General features: G+C 39.3%; 2 protein-coding genes across 3 annotated transcripts in view; one reads left to right on the forward strand and one right to left on the reverse strand.

Moving 5' to 3' along the window:
- LOC100370107 (Golgi-associated PDZ and coiled-coil motif-containing protein-like) overlaps positions 1-4,163 on the reverse strand; it is a 31,178-nt gene extending 27,015 nt beyond the window's left edge. For both annotated transcript variants that reach the window (XM_085505159.1, XM_085505158.1), the window contains exon 1: positions 3,916-4,163. In XM_085505159.1, coding sequence (XP_085361285.1) covers positions 3,916-4,146 — 231 coding nt within the window. In that variant the 5' untranslated portion in view covers positions 4,147-4,163. The remainder of the gene's footprint in view (positions 1-3,915) is intronic.
- Positions 4,164-5,606: 1,443 nt separating this feature from the next.
- LOC102806612 (centrosomal protein of 85 kDa-like) overlaps positions 5,607-26,414 on the forward strand; it is an 88,028-nt gene continuing 67,220 nt past the window's right edge. Inside the window, exons 1-2 of the mRNA XM_085505161.1 lie at positions 5,607-5,735; positions 15,121-15,184. Coding sequence (XP_085361287.1) covers positions 15,124-15,184 — 61 coding nt within the window. The 5' untranslated portion in view covers positions 5,607-5,735; positions 15,121-15,123. The remainder of the gene's footprint in view (positions 5,736-15,120; positions 15,185-26,414) is intronic.

A 26,414-nucleotide genomic window follows, 5' to 3' on the forward strand; every position in this document is an offset into this window, starting at 1 on the left:
TCCGGCGACTGGTTCTATGACAGTGACTGGCGACTGGTTCTATGACAGTCTCCAGTGACTGATTTTATGACAGTCGCCAGCGACCGGTTCTATGACAGTGACTGGCCGCTGGTTCTATGACAGTCTCCGGCAACTGGTTCTATGACAGTCTGCAGCGACTGGTTCTATGACAGTCTCTGGCGACTGGTTCTATGACAGTCTCTGGCGACTGGTTCTATGACAGTCTCTGGCGACTGGTTCTATGACAGTCTCCGGTGACTTGTTCTACGACAGTCTCCGGTGACTTGTTCTACGACAGTCTGCAGCAACTGGTTCTATGACAGTCTCCGGCAACTGGTTCTATGACAGTGACTGGCGACTGGTTCTATGACAGTCTCTGGCGACTGGTTCTATGACAGTGACTGGCGACTGGTTTTATGACAGTGACTGGTGACTGGTTCTATGACAGTCTCCGGTGACTGGTTCTATGACAGTCTCCAGCGACTGGTTCTATGACAGTGACTGGCGACTGGTTCTATGACAGTCTCCGGTGACTGGTTCTATGACAGTGTCTGGCGACTGGTTCTATGAGTCTCTGGTGACTTGTTCTATGACAGTCTGCGGCGACTGGTTCTATGACAGTGACTGGCGACTGGTTCTATGACAGTAACTGGCGACTGGTTCTATGACAGTGACTGGCGCAACTGGTTCTATGACAGTGACTGGCGACTGGTTCTATGACAGTCTCCGGTGACTGGTTCTATGACAGTGACTGGCGACTGGTTCTATGACAGTGACTGGCGACTGGTTCTATGACAGTGACTGGCTACTGGTTCTATGACAGTCTCCGGCGACTGGTTCTATGACAGTGACTGGCGACTGGTTCTATGACAGTCTCCAGTGACTGATTTTATGACAGTCGCCGGCGACCGGTTCTATGACAGTGACTGGCCGCTGGTTCTATGACAGTCTCTGGCGACTGGTTCTATGACAGTCTCCGGCGACTGGTTCTATGGCAGTCTCTGACGACTGGTTCTATGACAGTCTCCGGTGACTGGTTCTATGACAGTCTCCGGCGACTGGTTCTATGACAGTGACTGGCGACTGGTTCTATGATAGTCTCCGGTGACTGATTTTATGACAGTCGCCGAAGACTGGTTCTATGACAGTGACTGGTCGCTAGTTCTATGACAGTCTCTGGTGACTGGTTCTATGACAGTCTCTGGCGACTGGTTCTATGACAGTCTCCGGTGACTTGTTCTACGACAGTCTCCGGTGACTTGTTCTACGACACTCTGCAGCAACTGGTTCTATGACAGTCTCCGGTGACTGGTTCTATGACAGTGTCTAGCGACTGGTTCTATGAGTCTCCGGTGACTTGTTCTATGACAGTCTGCGGCGACTGGTTCTATGACAGTGACTGGCGACTGGTTCTATGACAGTAACTGGCGACTAGTTCTATGACAGTGACTGGCGCAACTGGTTCTATGACAGTGACTGGCGACTGGTTCTATGACAGTCTCCGGTGACTGGTTCTATGACAGTGACTGGCGACTGGTTCTATGACAGTGACTGGCGACTGGTTCTATGACAGTGACTGGCTACTGGTTCTATGACAGTCTCCGGCGACTGGTTCTATGACAGTGACTGGCGACTGGTTCTATGACAGTCTCCAGTGACTGATTTTATGACAGTCGCCGGCGACCGGTTCTATGACAGTGACTGGCCGCTGGTTCTATGACAGTCTCTGGCGACTGGTTCTATGACAGTCTCCGGCGACTGGTTCTATGGCAGTCTCTGACGACTGGTTCTATGACAGTCTCTGGTGACTGGTTCTATGACAGTCTCCGGTGACTTGTTCTATGACAGTCTCCAACGACTGGTTCTATGACAGCAACTGCCGACTGGTTCTATGACAGCAACTGCCGACTGGTTCTATGACAGTGAATGGCAACTGGTTCTACAAAATCTTTGATGACAGCTTCTATGACTCCTAAAAATGAATGCAAATGGAATTGTAAATATCCTAATTCATGTGAATTCCTTGCAAATTAATTAAGACAAAGTTACAAATGGTGACTGTTGTGTATGGGAAACAGTACTACATGTACGTGGTATGGTAATTATTGTATCAGCTGTGACCAGATAATACAACAGCTGCAAAGCATACACCTACTCATGTGTCTCTCATATAATTCAGTAGCGTATTTATATATTACTGGGGTAGTAAATCTTTGAAATTTTTTTTTACCAAATTTCATACCAGTATTTTTCCATATAAATTAGCCTTAAATAAACTATTGTCTTATAATTTATAAACATGACTTTGCCAGAAAAATTTAAGGCAACAACACATACACAAGTATCAGGAAGTCATTAAACCAGAAATTGAAGAACAAATGCATTGTACAAAAAATAATAATTCAGTGAATCATATTTCAATGTCCAAGTCAAGACCTTGTTCCCAGTTGTATTGTGCAGAAGCAGGGATTGTACTTGCGTCAAATTTGTAGGAAACCTTATTTTGAAACTAGTGTGTGTCCCAAATGTGATAGATACATAAGATGAATTTGTAATGCACTAAGGGCACACTATCCCTGTGCAGTAGTGGACAAAACTCTTATTTCTGAATAACAGCCACCAGTGTCTTTTTGTGCTAATCCAGGGGGTGGGCATAATATATTATTATTAACTCATAACAACCTACTGAAGGAGGTTAAAGGTTACAAACAAAAATTACAGATAAAAATTAATCAAAGTACAATGGCTAATAGTTTAAACTGAAAGGACAACCAAAAACAGACTAAATTATATATATAATAAAATGAAACACCAACAAAAAACTATAAACTGAATATAAAAACAAAATCCCAATGAACACATAATACTGTAGATATTAAAAAAAAAGTCAATGACTAAGTAGGTGCTGCTGTCTGATAACAAAGCTGTATTTAAGATATTGTGCCTGAGGAATTGTTAAGTTATTATTTGACATTATTTTTATGAATTTATTTTCAGGTGTAAGATTTGTAAAGTCAGGAATAATCTTTTCAGCTTCATTGTATAAAACACCCTCTCTTTACTATATACTGGGTATATTATGAGGAAGTGATGTTCATCTTCAATATCATTTTTATTACACACTTTGCAGATTCTGTCACTACTTTTGATTCTGTTGTGTCTTCCTTTTTCAATTTCTAAACTATGATTGCTCAGTCTGAATTTAGTACTTTTCAGTTCTTTATTTTTTAGCTTAATTAACTTAATAAGTTTTCCAAAATGAAGTTTGTTTTAAATTTTGTGTAGGTCCTCAGTTTGTTTTTTGTATTAGTGTTTTGTCTGTTATCATCGTTAATTGAGTTAATCCAATATATTAAGCAGCTCCAGCAGACATTTTCCCACATATTTTGAGGATGAGAGGAGAGGGTTTACATTGACTAGTGCATAACTGTAATGTCTGTATATGCATTGTATGTTTTTTTTTTATTAATAAATAAATATTTTTCACAAGTGCAATATACACACTAATAGTTTCGTTACTGATAAAACATGTACGTAGTTATTATTCCCCGAAATTCTTCAGTGATTCATATATTTTTATTGTAATATAATTAAATGTTTCGATCCAATGGTGGGCAACATACAGCAAAATGTAACATGCAAAGTGACGTCGGTACTCTTGGACACACGAGACACGACTTCAATAATTGTTATTCTAGGAAAACTCGCTCACTCGTGTGTTGTCACAAGGTTTCATATTCGTCGGCAACGTAAAAACGCAATAACAAAACTTGGGCAAAATACCTTAATAATATCAGTTTGAATAAAAAAGCTAACGATCAGACTGATAGATATATGTAGTCATTAAATAAAAAGAACGAGTAATTGCGTGCGTGTCATGCATCCACATGCATTCAACCTGTCTGCCGCACCTACCTCCAACTTGGCATTATTTTGGAAAATCGTCTGCGCTTTGTGACAGAGCTGAGCAAACGCAGCACTCAAAGCGGTCATCTTCTGTCTTCCCTCATAAGTGAGTTCACACTGGTCTGGGTCAATGTCCCCAAGTAGTAAGTCCACATCCACAAAAGCTTTGTCGAATTCTTTTTCCAAAATATCAAGCCAGTGCATAGCCGCCATGTTGAAACCTTTTACCCCATAATGCATAGGGATACAGTCTCGCGTGACTTTATTATTGTTTATCGAAACACGTACACAATTCCGTGGAATACTAGTACATTGGTGACAAAAAACAAATAATAAACGAACTACATTAAGAAGACAATGGCTTTTCTAAAATAATTAATTTAGCCCTAAGACAGGAATAGCAAGGTCTAAAATGCAATCATACTAGTCAATCGTATCTGCTGAAGGAAATAACAAAAAGCTCTTCTCGGAATACAGCGAACAAAGTTCAATAGCATATTAAATAGTTTCCATCCCTGTAAAAAAAAAAAAAAAAAAAAATAGAAGCAAATTATCCAGAATTTGACAGGAAAAACTGCGTAGTATTACTGTCTCAATAAAATGTTATTTTTGTAAAGAATTTAGCAAATAAACGGATAAAACAAGTTTATCATAATGATTTGTAATTGATTATTCGGATTAGCAAAGTATGTGGTGTATTCAGATGTTTCTTCCAATAAATCTTTGATTTTACTTTGTAAGCACTTAATTGTGTTTCACGTTATTTTTACAGATATTATGTGTTCTGTCGGACCATGGACTTTCGTAATAGTCTGACTTTCGTTCATATTCTAATGTCCTCATTACATAATTTGTGTAAAAATGATAATTTATAAACTTGGAGATGTGAATTAATTTAAAATAATTAGGATCTACACAGCAAACATTTAGTTTACTAGTATTATGTTCATCAAAATAAAATAATTTTGTACGCCGTCGCATTGACCTCCGCTACGCGTCGGTCGTTACTGCCGCTGTACTGTCTTCGTGCATACTTTGAGGTATCCTCGTAATAACCTCATATTATATGACCTAATAAAACATATTTTGACTTACGAAAACTGGAAGGCTGTTTATAAAAAAGCATCACATACATGTATCACAGTATACATTGTCAGGGGTACCCGCACTTTGAAAAGTGTAGGGAAGAGGTCCATGAATAGTTGTAAAAACTGAGTGACATATATACACGCTAAACATACCCTCCATTGTATATTCACATATTCATATATTGATATTATAGTGGTTTGAACAAATAATCAGTGCAAATTGATTGTAACAAAAGTTTGTAATGTAATAGTCTTATCCTAAAAATGGACATAGATCTAAGTACAATAAAGCATGTATCATTCCATGTCAGAAACATTCAGAATAAAAAAAAGAAGATACACTAGTATAAAAAACTAAACTAAACACAACTAAAACAACAAACTTGCCCGAAAGTGGGTTAGAAACGCAAATTAATAAAGTAAATGTTAGAATTACTTATTTAGATATCTGTGAGGCAGCTGTTTTTTTTTAATTTGCTTTCTCTTATGTTGAAACATTCGTAAATGAGTGAGGGGAGCGAGAGCGCCGCCAGTGTTAGTAGTGAGACACATCGAACAAATTATCGCTTTGTTAGGGAGTCAAATAGTACTGATAATTCATTAAGTTGAGAGGGTTCAAATACTCAATCGCCGTTTCCGCTTCACGCCTCTACGTATGTACGAGTCCTATCAAAGAGAACGCTTTCAAAATAGTATTTTAGTTGAAGAGTATACAGGATTTCACAGCAAGTCACAGTCACAGTACGTAACGTATAGACAATTAATTTTGTTACATGGCCATGGTTCGGATTGAATTTGTTATTCGCTTCCTAACATCACAGACCGCTCAATTGTAACCGTCGCTGAATTCTGTACACGTTGTGACAAGCAGTATCACTCGTGTTGGGGGCTCGGTTAGATAACATCTATGGGCAATTTACCGCTCCTGTTCAACTGTTGACTTTTAATAGTTTTTGTTTTTGCGTCGTTCCTGGATTGATGATCAGTTTAAAATAAATAAATAAAAAAAAAACGCGACGTTATACTATGGTAGAACGGGGTTCGAACTCTCGGGTAGAACGTTACTCTACGCGACTAGCCATGAGGTCAGCTTTGTTGTTGTTTTAGATTAGGCACATTAGCGGTTAGGGTCTAAAACATCTTTATTTTGAAAGGAGTTTATAACGATGCAGATGTATAGAAGAAGAAATGTGATTTAAATGATTTTAGAATGAAGAAGAAAGTAAAATGCTTTTATTACAGATTTATAGATATTATTTTATCATTTTCTATAATGGACACACTTACTACACTCGACCACAGTCCCTCTATCTGATAGAGGGACCGGACCATGTAGGGACTGTGACTCGACTCACTCAACCCTCGAACGAATGACTTCACGTAAATTATCCAAATGTCGAGGAACTCATCAGTGTATCTTTTATTGAAACTTGCTGTGTTGTTACCAAATAACACAGGAAAGCATACATGCATGCCAGTGAAAGTAGAATTGGTGATGACTTTCCACTTGTCGTGTGTTTTACCAGCCAGGCCGCTGGTTTTGTTTTCCTACTGGGTTGCAGCAAGTCTCAGAAGTATTGCAAACTTGCTGGCGAATTGGCTAACTGCTTGGGTTTTGACTAAACAGTTTTGCTTTTGAATCTCGCTGGCGTTGACTCGTGGCCGTGTCTTGGCGAGTCTAAGTTGCATTAGGGATTGGTCAGTTACTTCAGCCTAGGGGGGGGTCGGTGGATCAGTAGGGGGGTCACCCTGGTTTTGGTTGTGCGAATAGGGGGGGGGGGTCACCCTGTTTTTGATATCATGAATAGGGGGTCACCATGTTTTCCAGAATTCACACACGTGCTCATGCATATATTTTTAAAAATTAACAAAAGATAAAAAAGTTAATCGTACAAATGTGTTCTTAATAATAACTATTACCTATATTGCCTATAAATTTGTTAATGCAAAAAATGTTATAGGCTAAATATTTTGAGGTTAAAGTTGCCAAATAACAGATTATGCAATGCGACTAGAACCCCAATTATACAGTTTTAAACACATCCCAAGTCCATGTGCTACTGATATCAGATTATTTTATTCAAAGTCTGAAGTCACTATTGTATAAGATATTTACTGGATTTATCCAATTATAACAGGAGATGGAAAGACAACACAGCAATTAGTACAAAGAGCAGTGACAGTTTTTGTTCAGCAAATCAAAAAAGTTAAATTTGGGAAAGTGCTGATATATAAATTAAAATAAATGATGAAAAAATAGTTTATTTGTTTTTTTAACTTTTAAATATGCATATTTGGCTCTGTAAAATACCAAAATCCAACACAAATTTAGGCAAAAATCAAAGTTTCCTTTGTTTTCATAAGCACAGACTGTGCTTCGGGTTTAAAGCATTCCTGGTCTATAAGGTATGAAAGATATTTTAAATCCAAATTAGTTTTCAAAGTGTTCAAACCTCCTAGATTCAAATCTTCTTTTCCTATCTTATAAAGGTGTTTATCAAGTGAGTACTCCACAGCTTTGGTTTTATTTACTATATATAGCAGCATAGATTTCCTTCCTTCCTGCAGCCTTTTCTGTAGTTATTTTTTGGCTTTATGCTTCCCCTCCCCTCCTAAGGTCTATTAAATGTAAACACTAAAAATTATGTCAAAATTATGGCAAACCATGATATTTTCAATGCACATATAATACATTTTGTAATCATGCCAGAGCCAAAACTGTTAATGTTTCTTTTTTTTTTTTTTTTTTTTTTTTTGGGGGGGGGGGGGGTTCAGCATGTTTTTAAATATAATGTTGGGGGGGGGGGGTCACCCACTTTTTTTTATTTGATAGGGGGTGGGTCAACTGAGATTTACAGCTGGCAAAATGGAATCTGCCGGGGACCCCCCCCCCCCCCCCAGGCTGAAGTAACTGACCAATCCCTTAGGGGACATAGAATGCTTTTATGTAGCCTGGTAGGTTCATGTCTAGATTCCCTGAATGATTTGCTTTGTTACGAGGCGTGATAATGTAAAAGTAGTTTTTTTGATAAGCCTGCGAATGGCCAGTCAGCTGGCGTAAAGTGATAATATGATCAGTGTGATTAATCCGCCGATATTTACTATATGGCGGTAGCCTTCTTGAACACTGCTTAAGGTAGAGATGCAGGTTCGTGGGCACTTTGGAGTGAATTTTTTTTTTTGCTTATTAATATCCAAAAAGTCTTGGCTATAGACTGTTGAAATTTTGTAGAATTGTGAATAGTGGAACATACTCAAAAAACGATTTTAAAATATAGATAACAGGCACAAAATTATCTCTTTATCTAAGGCTGTACATAAATAAGAAAAAGAAATGACTGGATCTCCATATTATGCACTGTATTTAACTTTTTACAAAACGATAATACATTTAAATTTGGAAATGTTACAGCCATTTTAATCATGAGCATTAGCAAACTTCTTACTGAGTGAATTGTTATGCAAATTAACATTTATCTCAGCTTCTTTTTAGTGCACATTCCAGAACTTCAAAAAAAAAAAAAATAGCTCCTAGATGCTTTGACCTTTTGTTTTGAAATTTTCACAAATGATTGACAATGTGTGTATCTTCAAAACGCCGTCGGGGCATTGTTTTTAGTTGAATAGTGTTACAGCAATCGTTCAGACAACTAGCCTGGGTGTTAATTTATGCATAAACTTGAAATAGTGAAATTTGAGCTGCTGCCCTACAAAATTGACAACTGGTAGACAGTTTTCAAAACGGCACTTTCTTCATAGTAAACAGATGTACCCATAAACCAATTTTGACAGGAAACAGAAGCATGGTTTGGAAGCTAATTTTTTTTAAATCACTTTTGACTAAAAAAGCACATTTTTGTGCATATTTCAAACTACAGTGTCCATAAAAATAAAATACTAACAAAATTTTAAAATTCATACAATAAGCTTTCCGAAAATATATAGTTTTGTGGACAAGAGAGGTCATCTTGGTTTCCTAATTAACTAATTAAAATACCTGTCAGGTAAATTGCATCTCTACCTTAAAACTAAATAAGGAGACAAGTTGCTAAACAGTTTCCTACAAATCAGGAAGAAAATGACAAACTTTCACATCTAAATGATCCGTCGAGGTAACACTAGCCAACTGCTAAAAAAAATCGACCTCATTTGTCGTTTTTGTTTGGTCAATCCCTTGTATACGAATACCTCATTACACTTTCCCTGGTATATTTGAAATTGTCATCCAACTGTGGCTGATTAGCTCCTAACATATGACGACCGTCCTCTGCTGTTGTATAGATTTCGCCCAGAGTGGGCGTGACCACAAGACTGCGCAAGCAAGATTCGAAAGCCAACTGTTTAGTCAAAATCCAAGCACTTAGCCAATTCGCAATTTGGCTGCCCTAATATTTCTGAGATTTTCTGTAATAATTTACAGGTGAATCGAATCAACATAAAATGACTACTGTTTAAAATATCCATTCCCAGTACTTGAACCCACAAGGTTTCTTAATATTCATAACTAAACTGGAAGACCACTTTCTCGTATTTAGAATCTACAAGCTTAATAATAATAACAATGTTGTATCTTTAGCAATAACATTACTATCAGTGTACAGCAATAATGTGTTAAGATATAAAATAATTTAAAATAAAAAAAACAGTCAGGAGTAAACACACTTTCATATTATAAAAAATGTTGTCTAAATATTCTCCCATCTGTCTAACCATGTTGTTTAAATATTCTCCCATCTGTATAACCATGTTGTCTAAATATTCTCCCATCTGTCTAACCATGTTGTCTAAATATTCTCCCATCTGTCTAACCATGTTGTCTAAATATTCTCCCATCTGTATAACCATGTTGTCTAAATATTCTCCCATCTGTCTAACCATGTTGTCTAAATATTCTCCCATCTGTCTAATCATGTTGTTTAAATATTCTCCCATCTGTCTAACCATGTTGTCTAAATATTCTCCCATCTGTCTAACCATGTTGTCTAAATATTCTCCCATCTGTCTAACCATGTTGTCTAAATATTCTCCCATCTGTCTAACCATGTTGTCTAAATATTCTCCCATCTGTCTAACCATGTTGTCTAAATATTCTCCCATCTGTCTAACCATGTTGTCTAAATATTCTCCAATCTGTCTAACCATGTTGTCTAAATATTCTCCCATCTGTCTAACCATGTTGTCTAAATATTCTCCCATCTGTCTAACCATGTTGTCTAAATATTCTCCCATCTGTCTAACCATGTTGTCTAAATATTCTCCCATCTGTCTAACCATGTTGTCTAAATATTCTCCCATCTGTCTACCATGTTGTCTAAATATTCTCCCATCTGTCTAATCATGTTGTCTAAATATTCTCCCATCTGTCAAACCATGTTGTCTAAATATTCTCCCATCTGTCTAACCATGTTGTCTAAATATTCTCCCATCTGTCTAACCATGTTGTCTAAATATTCTCCCATCTGTCTAACCATGTTGTCTAAATATTCTCCCATCTGTCTAACCATGTTGTCTAAATATTCTCCCATCTGTCTAACCATGTTGTCTAAATATTCTCCCATCTGTCTAATCATGTTGTCTAAATATTCTCCCATCTGTCTAACCATGTTGTCTAAATATTCTCCCATCTGTCTAACCATGTTGTCTAAATATTCTTCCATCTGTCTAACCATGTTGTCTAAATATTCTCCCATCTGTCTAACCATGTTGTCTAAATATTCTCCCATCTGTCTAACCATGTTGTCTAAATATTCTCCCATCTGTCTAACCATGTTGTCTAAATATTCTCCCATCTGTCTAACCATGTTGTCTAAATATTCTCCCATCTGTCTAACCATGTTGTCTAAATATTCTCCCATCTGTCTAACCATGTTGTCTAAATATTCTCCCATCTGTCTAACCATGTTGTCTAAATATTCTCCCATCTGTCTAACCATGTTGTCTAAATATTCTCCCATCTGTCTAACCATGTTGTCTAAATATTCTCCCATCTGTCTAACCATGTTGTCTAAATATTCTCCCATCTGTCTAACCATGTTGTCTAAATATTCTCCCATCTGTCTAACCATGTTGTCTAAATATTCTCCCATCTGTCTAACCATGTTGTCTAAATATTCTCCCATCTGTCTAACCATGTTGTCTAAATATTCTCCCATCTGTCTAACCATGTTGTCTTCAGTTGTACCCATGAGATAAATGAATTTTTGCTTTTTTTTTAATTTTTGTCTGTTTTCGGTATTTTGTACATTCCATGAAGAAATGTTGTTCATTTTCAATCTTTCCTTGTGTTACAATATTTACATGTTCTTGTTTCTAGAGGTGTTTTGGGTTAGGTATGTCGCCCTTTCTCTATTTCTAATGTATAGTTACTTATTCTAAAACTCTTCATTGTGTTCAAATCAAGTATAAATAACTCTCAAAAGTGTACAACTCCTTGAATTTGGTAAGTGTTCTAAGTTTGCTATTTTCATTTTTATCCCATTTCATGTTGTCCATATTATCAACATCCCATATTGATAATCCATATAGTGATATGTGTTTTACACAAGCCTTGTCTGTTTCTTTGGGTAATACTTTTTGAAGTCCAAACATAGTCTGAACATCTTTATTTGCTAGACAAACTCTAGTCTAATTGGATTTCCCATTTGCTTGATTTATAGTTGTAACTTGTTATTCTGGTTTTCAGAGACATTGAAAAGCAGTCTAAAGTTAAAGTACTTTCTATTTTTAGGTTATCTATAATTATATGCACCCAATCTGATTCTTTGACAAAGATTTGATTTAGGCACTATTCTGACTTGACATACTGCCACAAAAATGTATTTCAACACAAGTGCAGTAGGAAAGTACATTGTACATATAAAGTATAATTTATGGGTTTCCTTTTCTGATTGTTGCTTGTTGACTTATTGTCGTTTGTTGCTGTTGAAGAAAAATAAAACCCAACATTACATCTCTTTGTATATTTGACAGTAACTTTAAAGTGCCTGTGCAATGCCCACCCTCACGTTTCCCATTTTAGATCTGTGTCCCACTGAAAAGGGTAGTTATTGATTTTTTTTTGCTGAAAACGCCCACCTATCGTGAAACGGTCGACTGTTTCCGGATTTCTGACTCTCGCCGAAAGTGTGCCACCAAATGACAAAATGTGAGAGGAAGTCATACCCCTGAGCCGTAATAACACTGGTCGTTCAGTATACTTTTAAACGATATACATTTTTCGGTCGGCGTTTTTTCTTTTTTTTTGAGAGAGAGTTTTTAGATGTTGTGTTGTGGGCAGTTGCAGTGAAACGTATAGCCATAGTGTATGTATTCACACGTTTCTAATCAATCCGATGATGCGACATCACTTAACCTTAGATTTTTTTTTTGGGAAAAACTGTCCTCGTCCATGAAAAAAATGACTAGGTTTAAAGAGAAACTCTGACAACGTAAACCTGGCGCAACACTTTTGAAAGAAATGGATTCCGGACCAGCCCATGATCACCGAGGCGGATTTCAGAAGAGAGAGAGACGTCCGGCAAGTGTTTCAAATCAGTTGACTTTTTTTGTGATCCTGATTATCGTTTTATAGAGACCATTTAGTCCCTGTTAATAAGTAAAAGGTAGCAATAATTTTGACAGTGACACGAAAACAAAGCGTCGGACAAACAGGAAATTACACAGCCCTTACAAACTGCTAATTGTTTTCATTTTCGAAGGCTAAAAGTTTCTGAATTGTTTGGTGATTGGTGTTGAATGTCGAATTCACACCTCTGTTCTTTTTTTACCTCCATGCTTGCAGCTTGATCTACGTAATAATTTATGAAATAAGAATCCGGGCTTGGTCAATGTGTTTCCACCAAATAAAGTTTTAATACGATGTTATAATTATGACAATCACGCCATGGATCACGCTAACTCGAATCCACTCTGAATTTATCTGTATGTGTGTCGATCTTGATTATTTTTGTTATCCAATTAAATGCCGCTTTCAACGCACTTGCCTTCGCCGTGACTCGAAGCGTTCACCTATTTCAACAAAATGTCAATTTATTTCCAGGCGGCTGTCATTTATTTAGTAACTGTGATTTGTCGTTTTTTTAATTATTTTATAGTGATCACTACAGTCTAATGTTTAGAATGTCAAAATATGTTCTCTTTTGTTAGCTCCGCTGTCGATTTTGTCGAGCGGAGCTTATCATATGAGTGATTGTCCGTCGTCGTCCGTGTCAATGTTTTACTTTTTTGACTGCTTCTTGAAAACTACAAGCCTGAATGCTTTGATACTTGGTGTATATGTACCTTGGATAGACCTCTCTCAGATTTGTTCATTTCATGATGATATCTTCAATTCTCTAATTTTGGTGAATATTTTTGTCATTTTTGGTAAAAAGTGATATTTTCGACTTCTTTTTAAAAACCACAAGTCCAATTGCTTTGATATTACATATATAGGTACTACATGTGGACCTCTCTCAGATTTGTTCATTTTGTAATGATATCTTTAATTCTCTAATCTTGGTAAATATTTTTGTAATTTTTGGTAAAAAGTGATATTTTCGACTTCTTGTTAAAAACCAATAGTTCACTTGCCTTGATATTACATATGTAGATACTACATGTAGACCTTTCTCAGATTTGTTCATTTTGTGATGATATCTTCAGTTCTTTAATTGAAATGTGCATCGCTAACAGCAGAGCTACTCAGCCGAGAGGCTGCTTGTTTTATTTTACGCATTGAAGCTACACAACATGACTGAAAGCACTTTCAATGTGATCTAATTTGTAAACAATCTCTTTGCACACTACTCCCAGTGTCTTCTCCTCAAGCACACAGTAATGTTTCACATTGTTTTCGCATGGTTTCCATCTTACTCAAATAAAACAAAGCAGTTGATTCCTATTTTACTTAGTGTTTATTCTTGTTTGATATTTTTAAACAAAAATGCACTCATTAAACAAATAGCGAGCGAGTTTTTTGTTTTTGTTGAAAGAGGACAAGGAAGACAAAATGGCGGTAGTTTTGTGTAGGGTCGATCGCGATCTTCGGTTTGTATCAAAAGCACGTCTCACAAATGAAATATTAGTAGCAATATGGTAGCATAGTGGTTGTCGCTCCAGACTCATGATCGGTAGACCCAAGTTCAGTTTTTTTTTGAGTGATAATTTGATAGCAATTAAACAAATTTCAATCGTTGGTGTATGTAAGGGCTGGATCACTTACTTTCAAGGGCTCAAAGTCAGGACGAACATTAAACTACGATGTTTTTATTTATCTGTTCTAGGTATGTTGTACAGACTTTTTAGTTGTACTATTTTGATGATTTAATTTCAAGAATCTGTCAAGGAAACAGTCTGTTGTTACTTTACATGTTCACGTAGGTTTAATTTAGCAGATTTTACTTGTCAGCAAAAATAGCTAAATTTGCCCATTGCGTCAGGAAGATCTATCCCGATTTGCTGCACTGAGGTTAATTGCGGTTTTTACTACTCCATCGCTAATGACACTAATTACCAAGAATTAAAAAAAAACAAGTGAAATTAAGTCGCAATGGGGGAAAAAAACCCATGAGAAAATTAAAGCAAAAATTATTCAACTGCAGACGAGACAAACCCCGACCTCTAGAAATACCTCATTCATAGAGTGCCTCATTAGTGCCCTTTGTTTACAAGTATAGTGTCCTTGCATGTTTTTCAAAATGCCCATATCAAAATCTAGTGTTTCCATATACAGTGTGTCATAGATTCTCAGTCATCTTGATCAATTTTATTGATGGATTGACCTACATGCAATTACATTCACTTATTAGGCAAAGCCTATACCTTTATAATACATGCTCTGATCACACGGGAGCTATTTACAGTTTAACTTTGATTTTTCTTGTTATGAATGTATCTCCATACAGATACAGGTTTTTATACTATGTCACACCAGAACTACTCTTATTACTCGCTTTATAACAAACAGAATTCTATATGCTTTATGGTCTTTAACATTTAATACACAACAGAGAATTGTGCATTGCAGAATGCTTGTTGTATATGCCTGTTACTTATGTTCAGGTTTTCCAATAATGTTAGCTTACATGTACATTGTCCATGAAAGGCACGTTTAATCTTTATCATTGATTCATTTATTGAATGTCAGATTATGTCGTGGAAGTCTGTCCCAACACAGTTTGCCGAATCAGCTTATCAACAACAAAGTAAAGGTATGTATATTATCTTATGCATCTCTCATATGGACAATTACATGTACCCATTCTTAACTATTTCGCCTATTTTGGGCTACCACCCATTTTTGCCTAGCCCGTAGTGTAGTATGAACGTAGGTTTTTGCTTGTGTGCACGATAACTCGAGTAATTTTTACATGATCTGTTACAAATTGATATATGATATAAACAAACATGCAACGATGGCCAAATTTGATGTTGGTGTATTTTGCTTGCATAATTAATGAAAGATGGCTACTGGTTGGTTATCTCTTGTGGGTTTCAAAGTTATATATGTTATAAACAAAGGTGTAAGGATAACCAAGTTCAATATTGGTGCAATTTTCATGCATAATTAATGAGATACAATGTACGGTATGTAGTAATTATTTTTTCAGTTAAAACATAATTGTTGTGAAAGCTTTTTTTAGTTAATGAAAAGTAATTTTAATGTTTTGAAATCAGGATCAGGATTTAACGAGAAAATCTATGGTGTAATAGTTGGAATTTTCCATTGTTGTGTGATTATGTGTACATTTTCATCTTATTGGAACCAGTGCCATCTTAAGTTCATTGTAAAAACATGCCTTTGTTTTTACTCTGGTTAATATTTAACCTTGTGTGAAGTCACTGTATGGTAATTAGATCTGTTCAAAGTTTATTTTCAAACACATTTATGAGTTTATACTGTGAGCAGTAATCTTCTCAAATAGCTGTATTGGGTTAATTTTGTATATCGAAATAAGGCTGATGTTAGTTCTTCTCTTCAATATATGTTAAGTAAAGAATTACACAGGCAAATTGAGCTTAAAGACGAATGCAATGAGATTAAAGAGTGAAAATATAGAACAATTAGAGAAGGAGACAAATGCAATGAGGTTACATCACAAAATCGACACCCCTCTCCCAAATGTATAGCTTAGAGTGATATTTGATAGTAAGAAATGAAAATTATGTTATAAAATTTCACTATTTCAAGAATTTAGCCAATTCTTTGTCCTCAACTTAACCAGTTGTATCAACTATTACCTTGCGGGCAAGATTTCAATAGTTTTGCTATATTTACCCATATTATGCTACTAGCCATTTTACCAATATTGGGGTACCAGCAAATTTACTCGTATGGGGATACCAGCAAATTTACTCGTATTGGGCTACCAGCAAATTTACTCGTATTGGGCTACCAACCATTTTTACCCATATTGGGCTACCAACCATTTTACCCATATGATATTATGCTACTAGCCATTTTACCCGTATTGGGCGACCAGTCATTTTACCCGTATTGGGCTACCAGCCATTTTACCTGTATTGGGCTACCAGCCATTTTACCTGTATTGGGCTACCAGCCATTTTACCTGTATTGGGCTACCAGCCATTTTACCCATATTGGGCTACCAGCCATTTTACCTGTATTGGGCTACTGGACATTTTACCCATATTGGGCTACCAGTCATTTTACCCGTAAAGAGCTACCAGTCATTTTACCCATATTGGGCTACCAGTCATTTTACCCATATTTGGCTACCAGCCATTACACCCATATTGGGCTACCAGCCATTTTACCTGTATTGGGCTACCAGCCATTTTACCTGTATTGGGCTACCAGCCATTTTACCCATATTGGGCTACCAGCCATTTTACCTGTATTGGGCTACTGGACATTTTACCCGTATTGAGCTTCCAGCCATTTTACCCGTATTGAGCTTCCAGCCATTTTACCTATATTGGGCTACCAGCCATTTTACCCGTATTGGGCTACCAGCCATTTTACCCGTATTGGGCTACCAGCCATTTTACCCGTATTGGGCTACCAGCCATTTTACCCGTATTGGGCTACCAGCCATTTTACCCATATTGGGCTACCAGCCATTTTTAGTAACCCATGTTGGGCTACCAGCCATTTTACCCGTATTGGGCTACCAGCCATTTTACCGTATTGGGCTACCAGCTATTTTACCCGTATTGGGCTACCAGCCATTTTACCCATGTTGGGCTACCAGCCATTTTACCCATGTTGGGCTACCAGCCATTTTACCCATATTGGGCTACCAGCGATTTTACCCATATTGGGCTACCAGCAATTTTACCCATATTGGGCTACCAGCGATTTTACCCATATTGGGCTACCAGCAATTTTATCCATATTGGGCTACCAGCCATTTTACCCATATTGGGCTACCAGCAATTTTACCCATATTGGGCTACCAGCAATTTCACCCATATTGGGCTACCAGCAATTTTACCCATATTGGGCTACCAGCAATTTTACCCATATTGGGCTACCAGCAATTTTACCCATATTGGGCTACCAGCAATTTTACCCATATTGGGCTACCAGCAATTTTACCCGTATTGGGCTACCAGCCATTTTACCCATATTGGGCTACCAGCCATTTTACCTGTATTGGGCTACCCGCCATTTTACCTGTATTGGGCTACCAGCCATTTCACCCGTATTGGGCTACCAGCCATTATACCCGTATTGGGCTACCATCCATTATACCCGTATTGGGCTACCAGCCATTTTACCCGTATTGGGCTACCAGCCATTTTACCCGTATTGGGCTACCAGCCATTTTACCCGTATTGGGCTTCCAACCATTTTACCCGTATTGGGCTACCAGCCATTTTATTAGTCCCCGTTCGGACGTAGTCCGAAAACGGGGACTTATGTTTTGCCCTGTGTGCGTGCGTGCGTGCGAGCGTGTGCGTGCGTGCGTGCGTGCGTCCGTCCGTGATCACCTGTATCTCGAACATGCATGGACCGATTAAGTTCAAACTTCACTCATACATCACACATTATATGGGACATATGCACATGCATTTTTTTCATGATCCAATTAACGATAGCCGAATAGCGGCGATTTTAAGGCCGAAAATGCATCAAAATCGCACATTTTCACCATTCCGGACCCGGATCTCAGTTATGCATGGACGGATTTTGTTCAAATTTGGTACATACATTAAACATAATAGGACCTTGATGCACGTCATTTTTTTTTTTTTGGATCGGGTTTGAAATGGTTGACTGGCGGCCATTTTGTTTTAAAGAATTCAGTTCTGGATCCGTATCTGAGACATGCTTGGATTGATCAAGTTCAAACTTCACACACACAAGGTACATCATGTCACAAATATGTATGTGCATTTGTTTCATGATCTCATTAACGATGGCCAAATGGCGGCCGCTTTAAGGCCGAAAATGCATTGAAATCGCACATTTTCACCATTCCAGACCCGGATCTCAGTTATGCATGGACGGATTTTGTTCAAATTTGGTACATACATTAAACATAATAGGACCTTGATGTACGTCATTTTTTTTTTTGGATCAAGTTAGAAATGGCCGACTGGCGGCCATTTTGTTTTAAAGAATTCAGTTCTGGATTCGTATCCGAGACATGTCTGGATTGATCAAGTTCAAACTTCACACACACAAGGTACATCATGTCAAAAATATGTATGTGCATTTGTTTCATGATCTCATTAACGATAGCCAAATGGCGGCCGCTTTAAGGCCGAAAATGCATTGAAATCGCACATTTTCACCATTCCGGACCCAGATCTCAGTTATGCATGGACGGATTTCGTTCAAATTTGGTACATACATTAAACATAATAGGACCTTGATGCACGTCATTTTTTTTTCGGATCAAGTTCGAAATGGCCGACTGGCGGCCATTTTCTTAAAGAATTCAGTTCTCGATCCGTATCCGAGACATGTCTGGATTGATCAAGTTCAAACTTCACACACACAAGGTACATCATGTCACAAATAGATATGTGCATTTGTTTCATGATCCGCTTAACAATAGCTGAATGATGGTCATTTTAAGGCCGAAAATGCACCAAAATCACGTATTTTCACAATTCCGGAACCGGATCTCAGTCATGCATGGATGGATTTTGTTCAGATTTAGTACAATGTGTTGTACATATGCAGATGCATTTCGGTCATGATCTGCTTTGAATGTATATGTCACTCAAATATGAACGGATGGGGGACGTGTCATTGACAATGACTTGTTCATATTGGGCTACCAGTCATTTTACCCGTATTAGGCTACCAGCCATTTTACCTGTATTGGGCTAACAGCCATTTTATTCATATTGGGCTACCAGTCATTTTACCTATATTGGGCTACTAGCCATTTTATTCATATTGGGCTCCCAGCCATTTTATTTATGTTGGGCTACCAGCCATTACACCTATATTGGGCTGCCAGCCATTTTACCTGTATTGGGCTACCAGCCATTTTACCTGTATTGGGCTACCAGTCATTTTACCCGTATTGGGCTACCAGCCATTTTACCTGTATTGGGCTACCAGCCATTTTACCTGTATTGGGCTACCAGCCATTTTACCCATATTGGGCTACCAGCCATTTTACCTGTATTGGGCTACTGGACATTTTACCCGTAATGGGCTCCCAGCCATTTTATTTATATTGGGCTACCAGCCATTACACCCATATTGGGCTACCAGCCATTACACCCATATTGGGCTACCAGCCATTTTACCTGTATTGGGCTACCAGCCATTTTACCCATATTGGGCTACCAGCCATTTTACCTGTATTGGGCTACTGGACATTTTACCCGTATTGAGCTTCCAGCCATTTTACCCGTATTGAGCTTCCAGCCATTTTACCTATATTGGGCTACCAGCCATTTTACCTGTATTGGGCTACCAGCCATTTTACCCGTATTGGGCTACCAGCAATTTTACCCATATTGGGCTACCAGCAATTTTACCTATATTGGGCTACCAGCCATTTTACCCATATTGGGCTACCAGCAATTTTACCCATATTGGGCTACCAGCCATTTTACCCATATAGGGCTACCAGCCATTTTACCTGTAATGGGCTACCAGCCATTTTACCCGTATTGGCATACCAGCCATTTTATTCATATAGGGCTACCAGCCATTTTATTCATATAGGGCTACCAGCCATTTTATTCATATTGGGCTCCCAGCCATTTTACCCGTATTGGGCTACCAGCCATTTTACCCATATTGGGCTACTAGCCATGTTACCCATATTGGGCTACTAGCCATGTTACCCGTATTGGGCTACCAGCCATTTTATTCATTTTGGGCTCCCAGCAAATTTACCTGTATTGGGCTACTAGCCATTTTACCCGTATTGGTCTACCAGCCATTTTATTCATATAGGGCTACCAGCCATTTTATTCATATTGGGCTACCAGTCATTTTACCCATATTGGGCTACCAGTCATTTTACCCGTATTGGCCTACCAGCCATTTTATTCATATAGGGCTACCAGGCATTTTATTCATATTGGGCTCCCAGCCATTTTACCCGTAAAGGGCTACCAGCCCTTTCATTCATATAGAGCTACCAGCGATTTTATTCATATTGGGCTACCAATCATTTTAGCCATATTGGGCTACCAGCCATTATACCCATATTGGGCTACCAGCCATTTTACCTGTATTGGGCTACCAGCCATTTTACCTGTATTGGGCTACCAGCCATTTTACCTGTATTGGGCTACCAGCCATTTTACCCGTATTGGGCTACCAGCCATTTTCCCCGTATTGGGCTACCAGCCATTTTACCTGCATTGGGCTACTGGACATTTTACCCGCATTGGGCTACTGGACATTTTACCCGTATTGGGCTTCCAGCCATTTTACCCGTATTGGGCTTCCAGCGATTTTACCTATATTGGGCTACCAGCCATTTTACCCGTATTGTGCTACCAGCCTTTTTACCCGTATTGTGCTACCAGCCATTTTACCCGTATTGGACTACCCGCCATTTTACCTGTATTGGGCTACCAGCCATTTCACCCGTATTGGGCTACCAGCCATTATACCCATATTGGGCTACCAGCCATTTTACCCGTATTGGGCTACAGCCATTTTACCCGTATTGGGCTACCAGCCATTTTACCCGTATTGGGCTACCAGCCATTTTACCCGTATTGGGCTACCAGCCATTTTACCCGTATTGGGCTTCCAGCGATTTTACCTAAATTGGGCTACCAGCCATTTTACCTATATTGGGCTACCAGCCATTTTACCTGTATTGTGCTACCAGCCATTTTACCAGTATTGGGCTACCAGCCATTATACCAGTATTGGGCTACCAGTCATTTTACCCGTATTGGGCTACCAGCCATTTTACCCATATTGGGCTACCAGCCATTTTACCCATATTGGGCTACCAGCCATTATACCCATATTGGGCTACCAGCCATTTTACCCGTATTGGGCTACCAGCCATTTTACCCGTATTGGGCTACCAGCCATTTTACCCATATTGGGCTACCAGCCATTTTACCTGTATTGGGCTACCAGCCATTTTACCTGTATTGGGCTACCAGCCATTATACCTGTATTGGGCTACCAGCCATTTTACCTGTATTGGGCTACCAGCCATTTTACCAGTATTGGGCTACCAGCCATTTTACCTGTATTGGGCTACCAGCCATTTTACCTGTATTGGGCTACCAGCCATTTTATTCATATTGCGCTACCAGCGATTTTACCCATATTGGGCTACCAGCAATTTTACCCATATTGGGCTACCAGCAATTTTACCCATATTGGGCTACCAGCCATTTTATTCATATTGGGCTCCCAGCAAATATACCCGTATTGGGATACTCACCATTTTACCCGTATTGGGCTACTCGCCATTTTATTCATATAGGGCTACCAGCCATTTTATTCATATTGGGCTACCAGTCATTTTACCCATATTGGGCTACCAGTCATTTTACCCGTAAAGAGCTACCAGTCATTTTACCCATATTGGGCTACCAGTCATTTTACCCATATTGGGCTCCCAGCCATTTTACCCGTATTGGCCTACCAGCCATTTTATTCATATAGGGCTACCAGCCATTTTATTCATATTGGGCTCCCAGCAATTTTATTCATATTGGGCTCCCAGTCATTTTACCCATATTGGGCTACCAGCCATTTTATTCATATAGGGCTACCAGCCATTTTATTCATATTGGGCTACCAGTCATTTTACCCATATTGGGCTACCAGTCATTTTACCCGTATTGGCCTACCAGCCATTTTATTCATATAGGGCTACCAGCCATTTTATTCATATTGGGCTCCCAGCAATTTTATTCATATTGGGCTCCCAGCAATTTTATTCATATTGGGCTCCCAGCCATTTTATTCATATTGGGCTCCCAGCCATTTTATTCATATTGGGCTCCCAGCCATTTTACCCATATTGGCCTCCCAGCCATTTTACCTGTATTGGGCTACCAGCCATTTTACCTGTATTGGGCTACCAGCCATTTTACCTGTATTGGGCTACCAGCCATTTTACCTGTATTGGGCTACCAGCCATTTTACCTGTATTGGGCTCTCAGCCATTTTACCCGTATTGGGCTACCAGCCATTTTACCCGTATTGGGCTTCCAGCGATTTTACCTATGTTGGGCTTCCAGCCATTTTACCCGTATTGGGCTTCCAGCGATTTTACCTATATTGGGCTACCAGCCATTTTACCCGTATTGTGCTACCAGCCATTTTACCTTTATTGGGCTACCAGCCATTTTACCCGTATTGGGCTACCAGCCATTTTACCCATATTGGGCTCCCAGCAAATTTACCCGTATTGGGCTACTAGCCATTTTACCTGTATTGGCCTACCAGCCATTTTATTCATATAGGGCTACCAGCCATTTTACACATATTGGGCTACCAGCAATTTTACCCATATTGGGCTACCAGCAATTTTACCCATATTGGGCTACCAGCCATTTTATTCATATTGGGCTCCCAGCAAATATACCCGTATTGCGCTACTCGCCATTTTACCCGTATTGGGCTACTCGCCATTTTATTCATATAGGGCTACCAGCCATTTTATTCATATTGGGCTACCAGTCATTTTACCCATATTGGGCTACCAGTCATTTTACCCGTAAAGAGCTACCAGTCATTTTACCTATATTGGGCTACCAGTCATTTTACCCATATTGGGCTCCCAGCCATTTTACCCGTATTGGTCTACCAGCCATTTTATTCATATAGGGCTACCAGCCATTTTATTCTTATTGGGCTACCAGTCATTTTACCCATATTGGGCTACCAGTCATTTTACCCGTATTGGCCTACCAGCCATTTTATTCATATAGGGCTACCAGCCATTTTATTCATATTGGGCTCCCAGCAATTTTATTCATATTGGGCTCCCAGCAATTTTATTCATATTGGGCTCCCAGCCATTTTATTCATATTGGGCTCCCAGCCATTTTATTCATATTGGGCTCCCAGCCATTTTACCCATATTGGGCTCCCAGCCATTTTACTCGTATTGGTCTACCAGCCATTTTATTCATATAGGGCTACCAGCCATTTTATTCATATTGGGCTCCCAGCCATTTTATTCATATTGGGCTCCCAGCGATTTTATTCATATTGGGCTTCCAGTCATTTTAGCCATATTGGGCTACCAGCCATTATACCCATATTGGGCTACCAGCCATTATACCTGTATTGGGCTACCCGCCATTTTACCCGTATTGGGCTACCAGCCATTTCACCCGTATTGGGCTACCAGCCATTATACCCGTATTGGGCTACCAGCCATTATACCCGTATTGGGCTACCAGCCATTTTACCCGTATTGGGCTACCAGCCATTTTACCCGTATTGGGCTCCCAGCGATTTTACCTATATTGGGCTACCAGCCATTTTACCCGTATTGTGCTACCAGCCATTTTACCTGTATTGGGCTACCAGCCATTTTACCTGTATTGGGCTACCAGCCATTTTACCCGTTTTGGGCTACCAGCCATTTCACCTGTATTGGGCTACCAGCCATTTCACCTGTATTGGGCTACCAGCCATTTCACCTGTATTGGGCTACCAGCCATTATACCAGTATTGGGCTACCAGCCATTTTACCCGTATTGGGCTACCAGCCATTTTACCCATATTGGGCTACCAGCCATTATACCCATATTGGGCTACCAGCCATTATACCCATATTGGGCTACCAGCCATTATACCCATATTGGGCTACCAGCCATTTTACCCGTATTGGGCTTCCAGCGATTTTACCTATATTGGGCTTCCAGCGATTTTACCTATATTGGGCTACCAGCCATTTTACCCGTATTGTGCTACCAGCCATTTTACCCATATTGGGCTACCAGCCATTTTACCCATATTGGGCTACCAGCCATTTTACCCATATTGGGCTCCCAGCAAATTTACCCGTATTGGGCTACTAGCCATTTTACCTGTATTGGCCTACCAGCCATTTTATTCATATAGGGCTACCAGCCATTTTATTCATATTGGGCTACCAGCCATTTTACCCATATTGGGCTACCAGCAATTTTACCCATATTGGGCTACCAGCCATTTTACCCATATTGGGCTACCAGCCATTTTACCCATATTGGGCTACCAGCCATTTTACCCGTATTTACCCGTATCGTAGACATGCTTGGATTGATAGAGTTCACACACACATGGTACATCATGTCACAAATAGATATGTTCATTTGTTTCATGATCCGCTTAACAATAGCTGAATGATGGCCATTTTAAGACCGAAAATGCACCAAAATCACGTATTTTCACAATTCCGGAACCGGATCTCAGTCATGCATGGATGGATTTTGTTCAGATTTAGTACAATGTGTTGTACATATGCAGGTGCATTTCGGTCATGATCTGCTTTGAATGTATATGTCACTCAAATATGAACGGAAGGGGGACGTGTCATTGACAATGACTTGTTCATATTGGGCTACCAGCCATTTTACCTGTATTGGGCTAACAGCCATTTTATTCATATTGGGCTACCAGTCATTTTACCCATATTGGGCTACTAGCCATTTTACCCGTATTGGGCTACCAGCCATTTTATTCATATTGGGCTCCCAGCCATTTTATTCATATTGGGCTCCCAGCCATTTTATTCATATTGGGCTCCCAGCCATTTTACCCGTACAGGGCTACCAGCCATTTCATTCATATTGGCCTACCAGTCATTTTACCCATATTGGGCTACCAGCCATTTTACCCGTATTGGGCTACCAGCCATTTTACCCGTATTGGGCTACCAGCCATTTTACCCGTATTGGGCTTCCAGCGATTTTACCTAAATTGGGCTACCAGCCATTTTACCTATATTGGGCTACCAGCCATTTTACCTGTATTGTGCTACCAGCCATTTTACCAGTATTGGGCTACCAGCCATTATACCAGTATTGGGCTACCAGTCATTTTACCCGTATTGGGCTACCAGCCATTTTACCCATATTGGGCTACCAGCCATTTTACCCATATTGGGCTACCAGCCATTATACCCATATTGGGCTACCAGCCATTTTACCCGTATTGGGCTACCAGCCATTTTACCCGTATTGGGCTACCAGCCATTTTACCCATATTGGGCTACCAGCCATTTTACCTGTATTGGGCTACCAGCCATTTTACCTGTATTGGGCTACCAGCCATTATACCTGTATTGGGCTACCAGCCATTTTACCTGTATTGGGCTACCAGCCATTTTACCAGTATTGGGCTACCAGCCATTTTACCTGTATTGGGCTACCAGCCATTTTACCTGTATTGGGCTACCAGCCATTTTATTCATATTGCGCTACCAGCGATTTTACCCATATTGGGCTACCAGCAATTTTACCCATATTGGGCTACCAGCAATTTTACCCATATTGGGCTACCAGCCATTTTATTCATATTGGGCTCCCAGCAAATATACCCGTATTGGGATACTCACCATTTTACCCGTATTGGGCTACTCGCCATTTTATTCATATAGGGCTACCAGCCATTTTATTCATATTGGGCTACCAGTCATTTTACCCATATTGGGCTACCAGTCATTTTACCCGTAAAGAGCTACCAGTCATTTTACCCATATTGGGCTACCAGTCATTTTACCCATATTGGGCTCCCAGCCATTTTACCCGTATTGGTCTACCAGCCATTTTATTCATATAGGGCTACCAGCCATTTTATTCATATTGGGCTACCAGTCATTTTACCCATATTGGGCTACCAGTCATTTTACCCGTATTGGCCTACCAGCCATTTTATTCATATAGGGCTACCAGCCATTTTATTCATATTGGGCTCCCAGCAATTTTATTCATATTGGGCTCCCAGCAATTTTATTCATATTGGGCTCCCAGCCATTTTATTCATATTGGGCTCCCAGCCATTTTATTCATATTGGGCTC

Source organism: Saccoglossus kowalevskii, chromosome 11, assembly GCF_978046115.1.
Source record: "Saccoglossus kowalevskii chromosome 11, keSacKowa6.1, whole genome shotgun sequence".
Classification (NCBI taxonomy): Eukaryota; Metazoa; Hemichordata; class Enteropneusta; family Harrimaniidae; genus Saccoglossus; species Saccoglossus kowalevskii.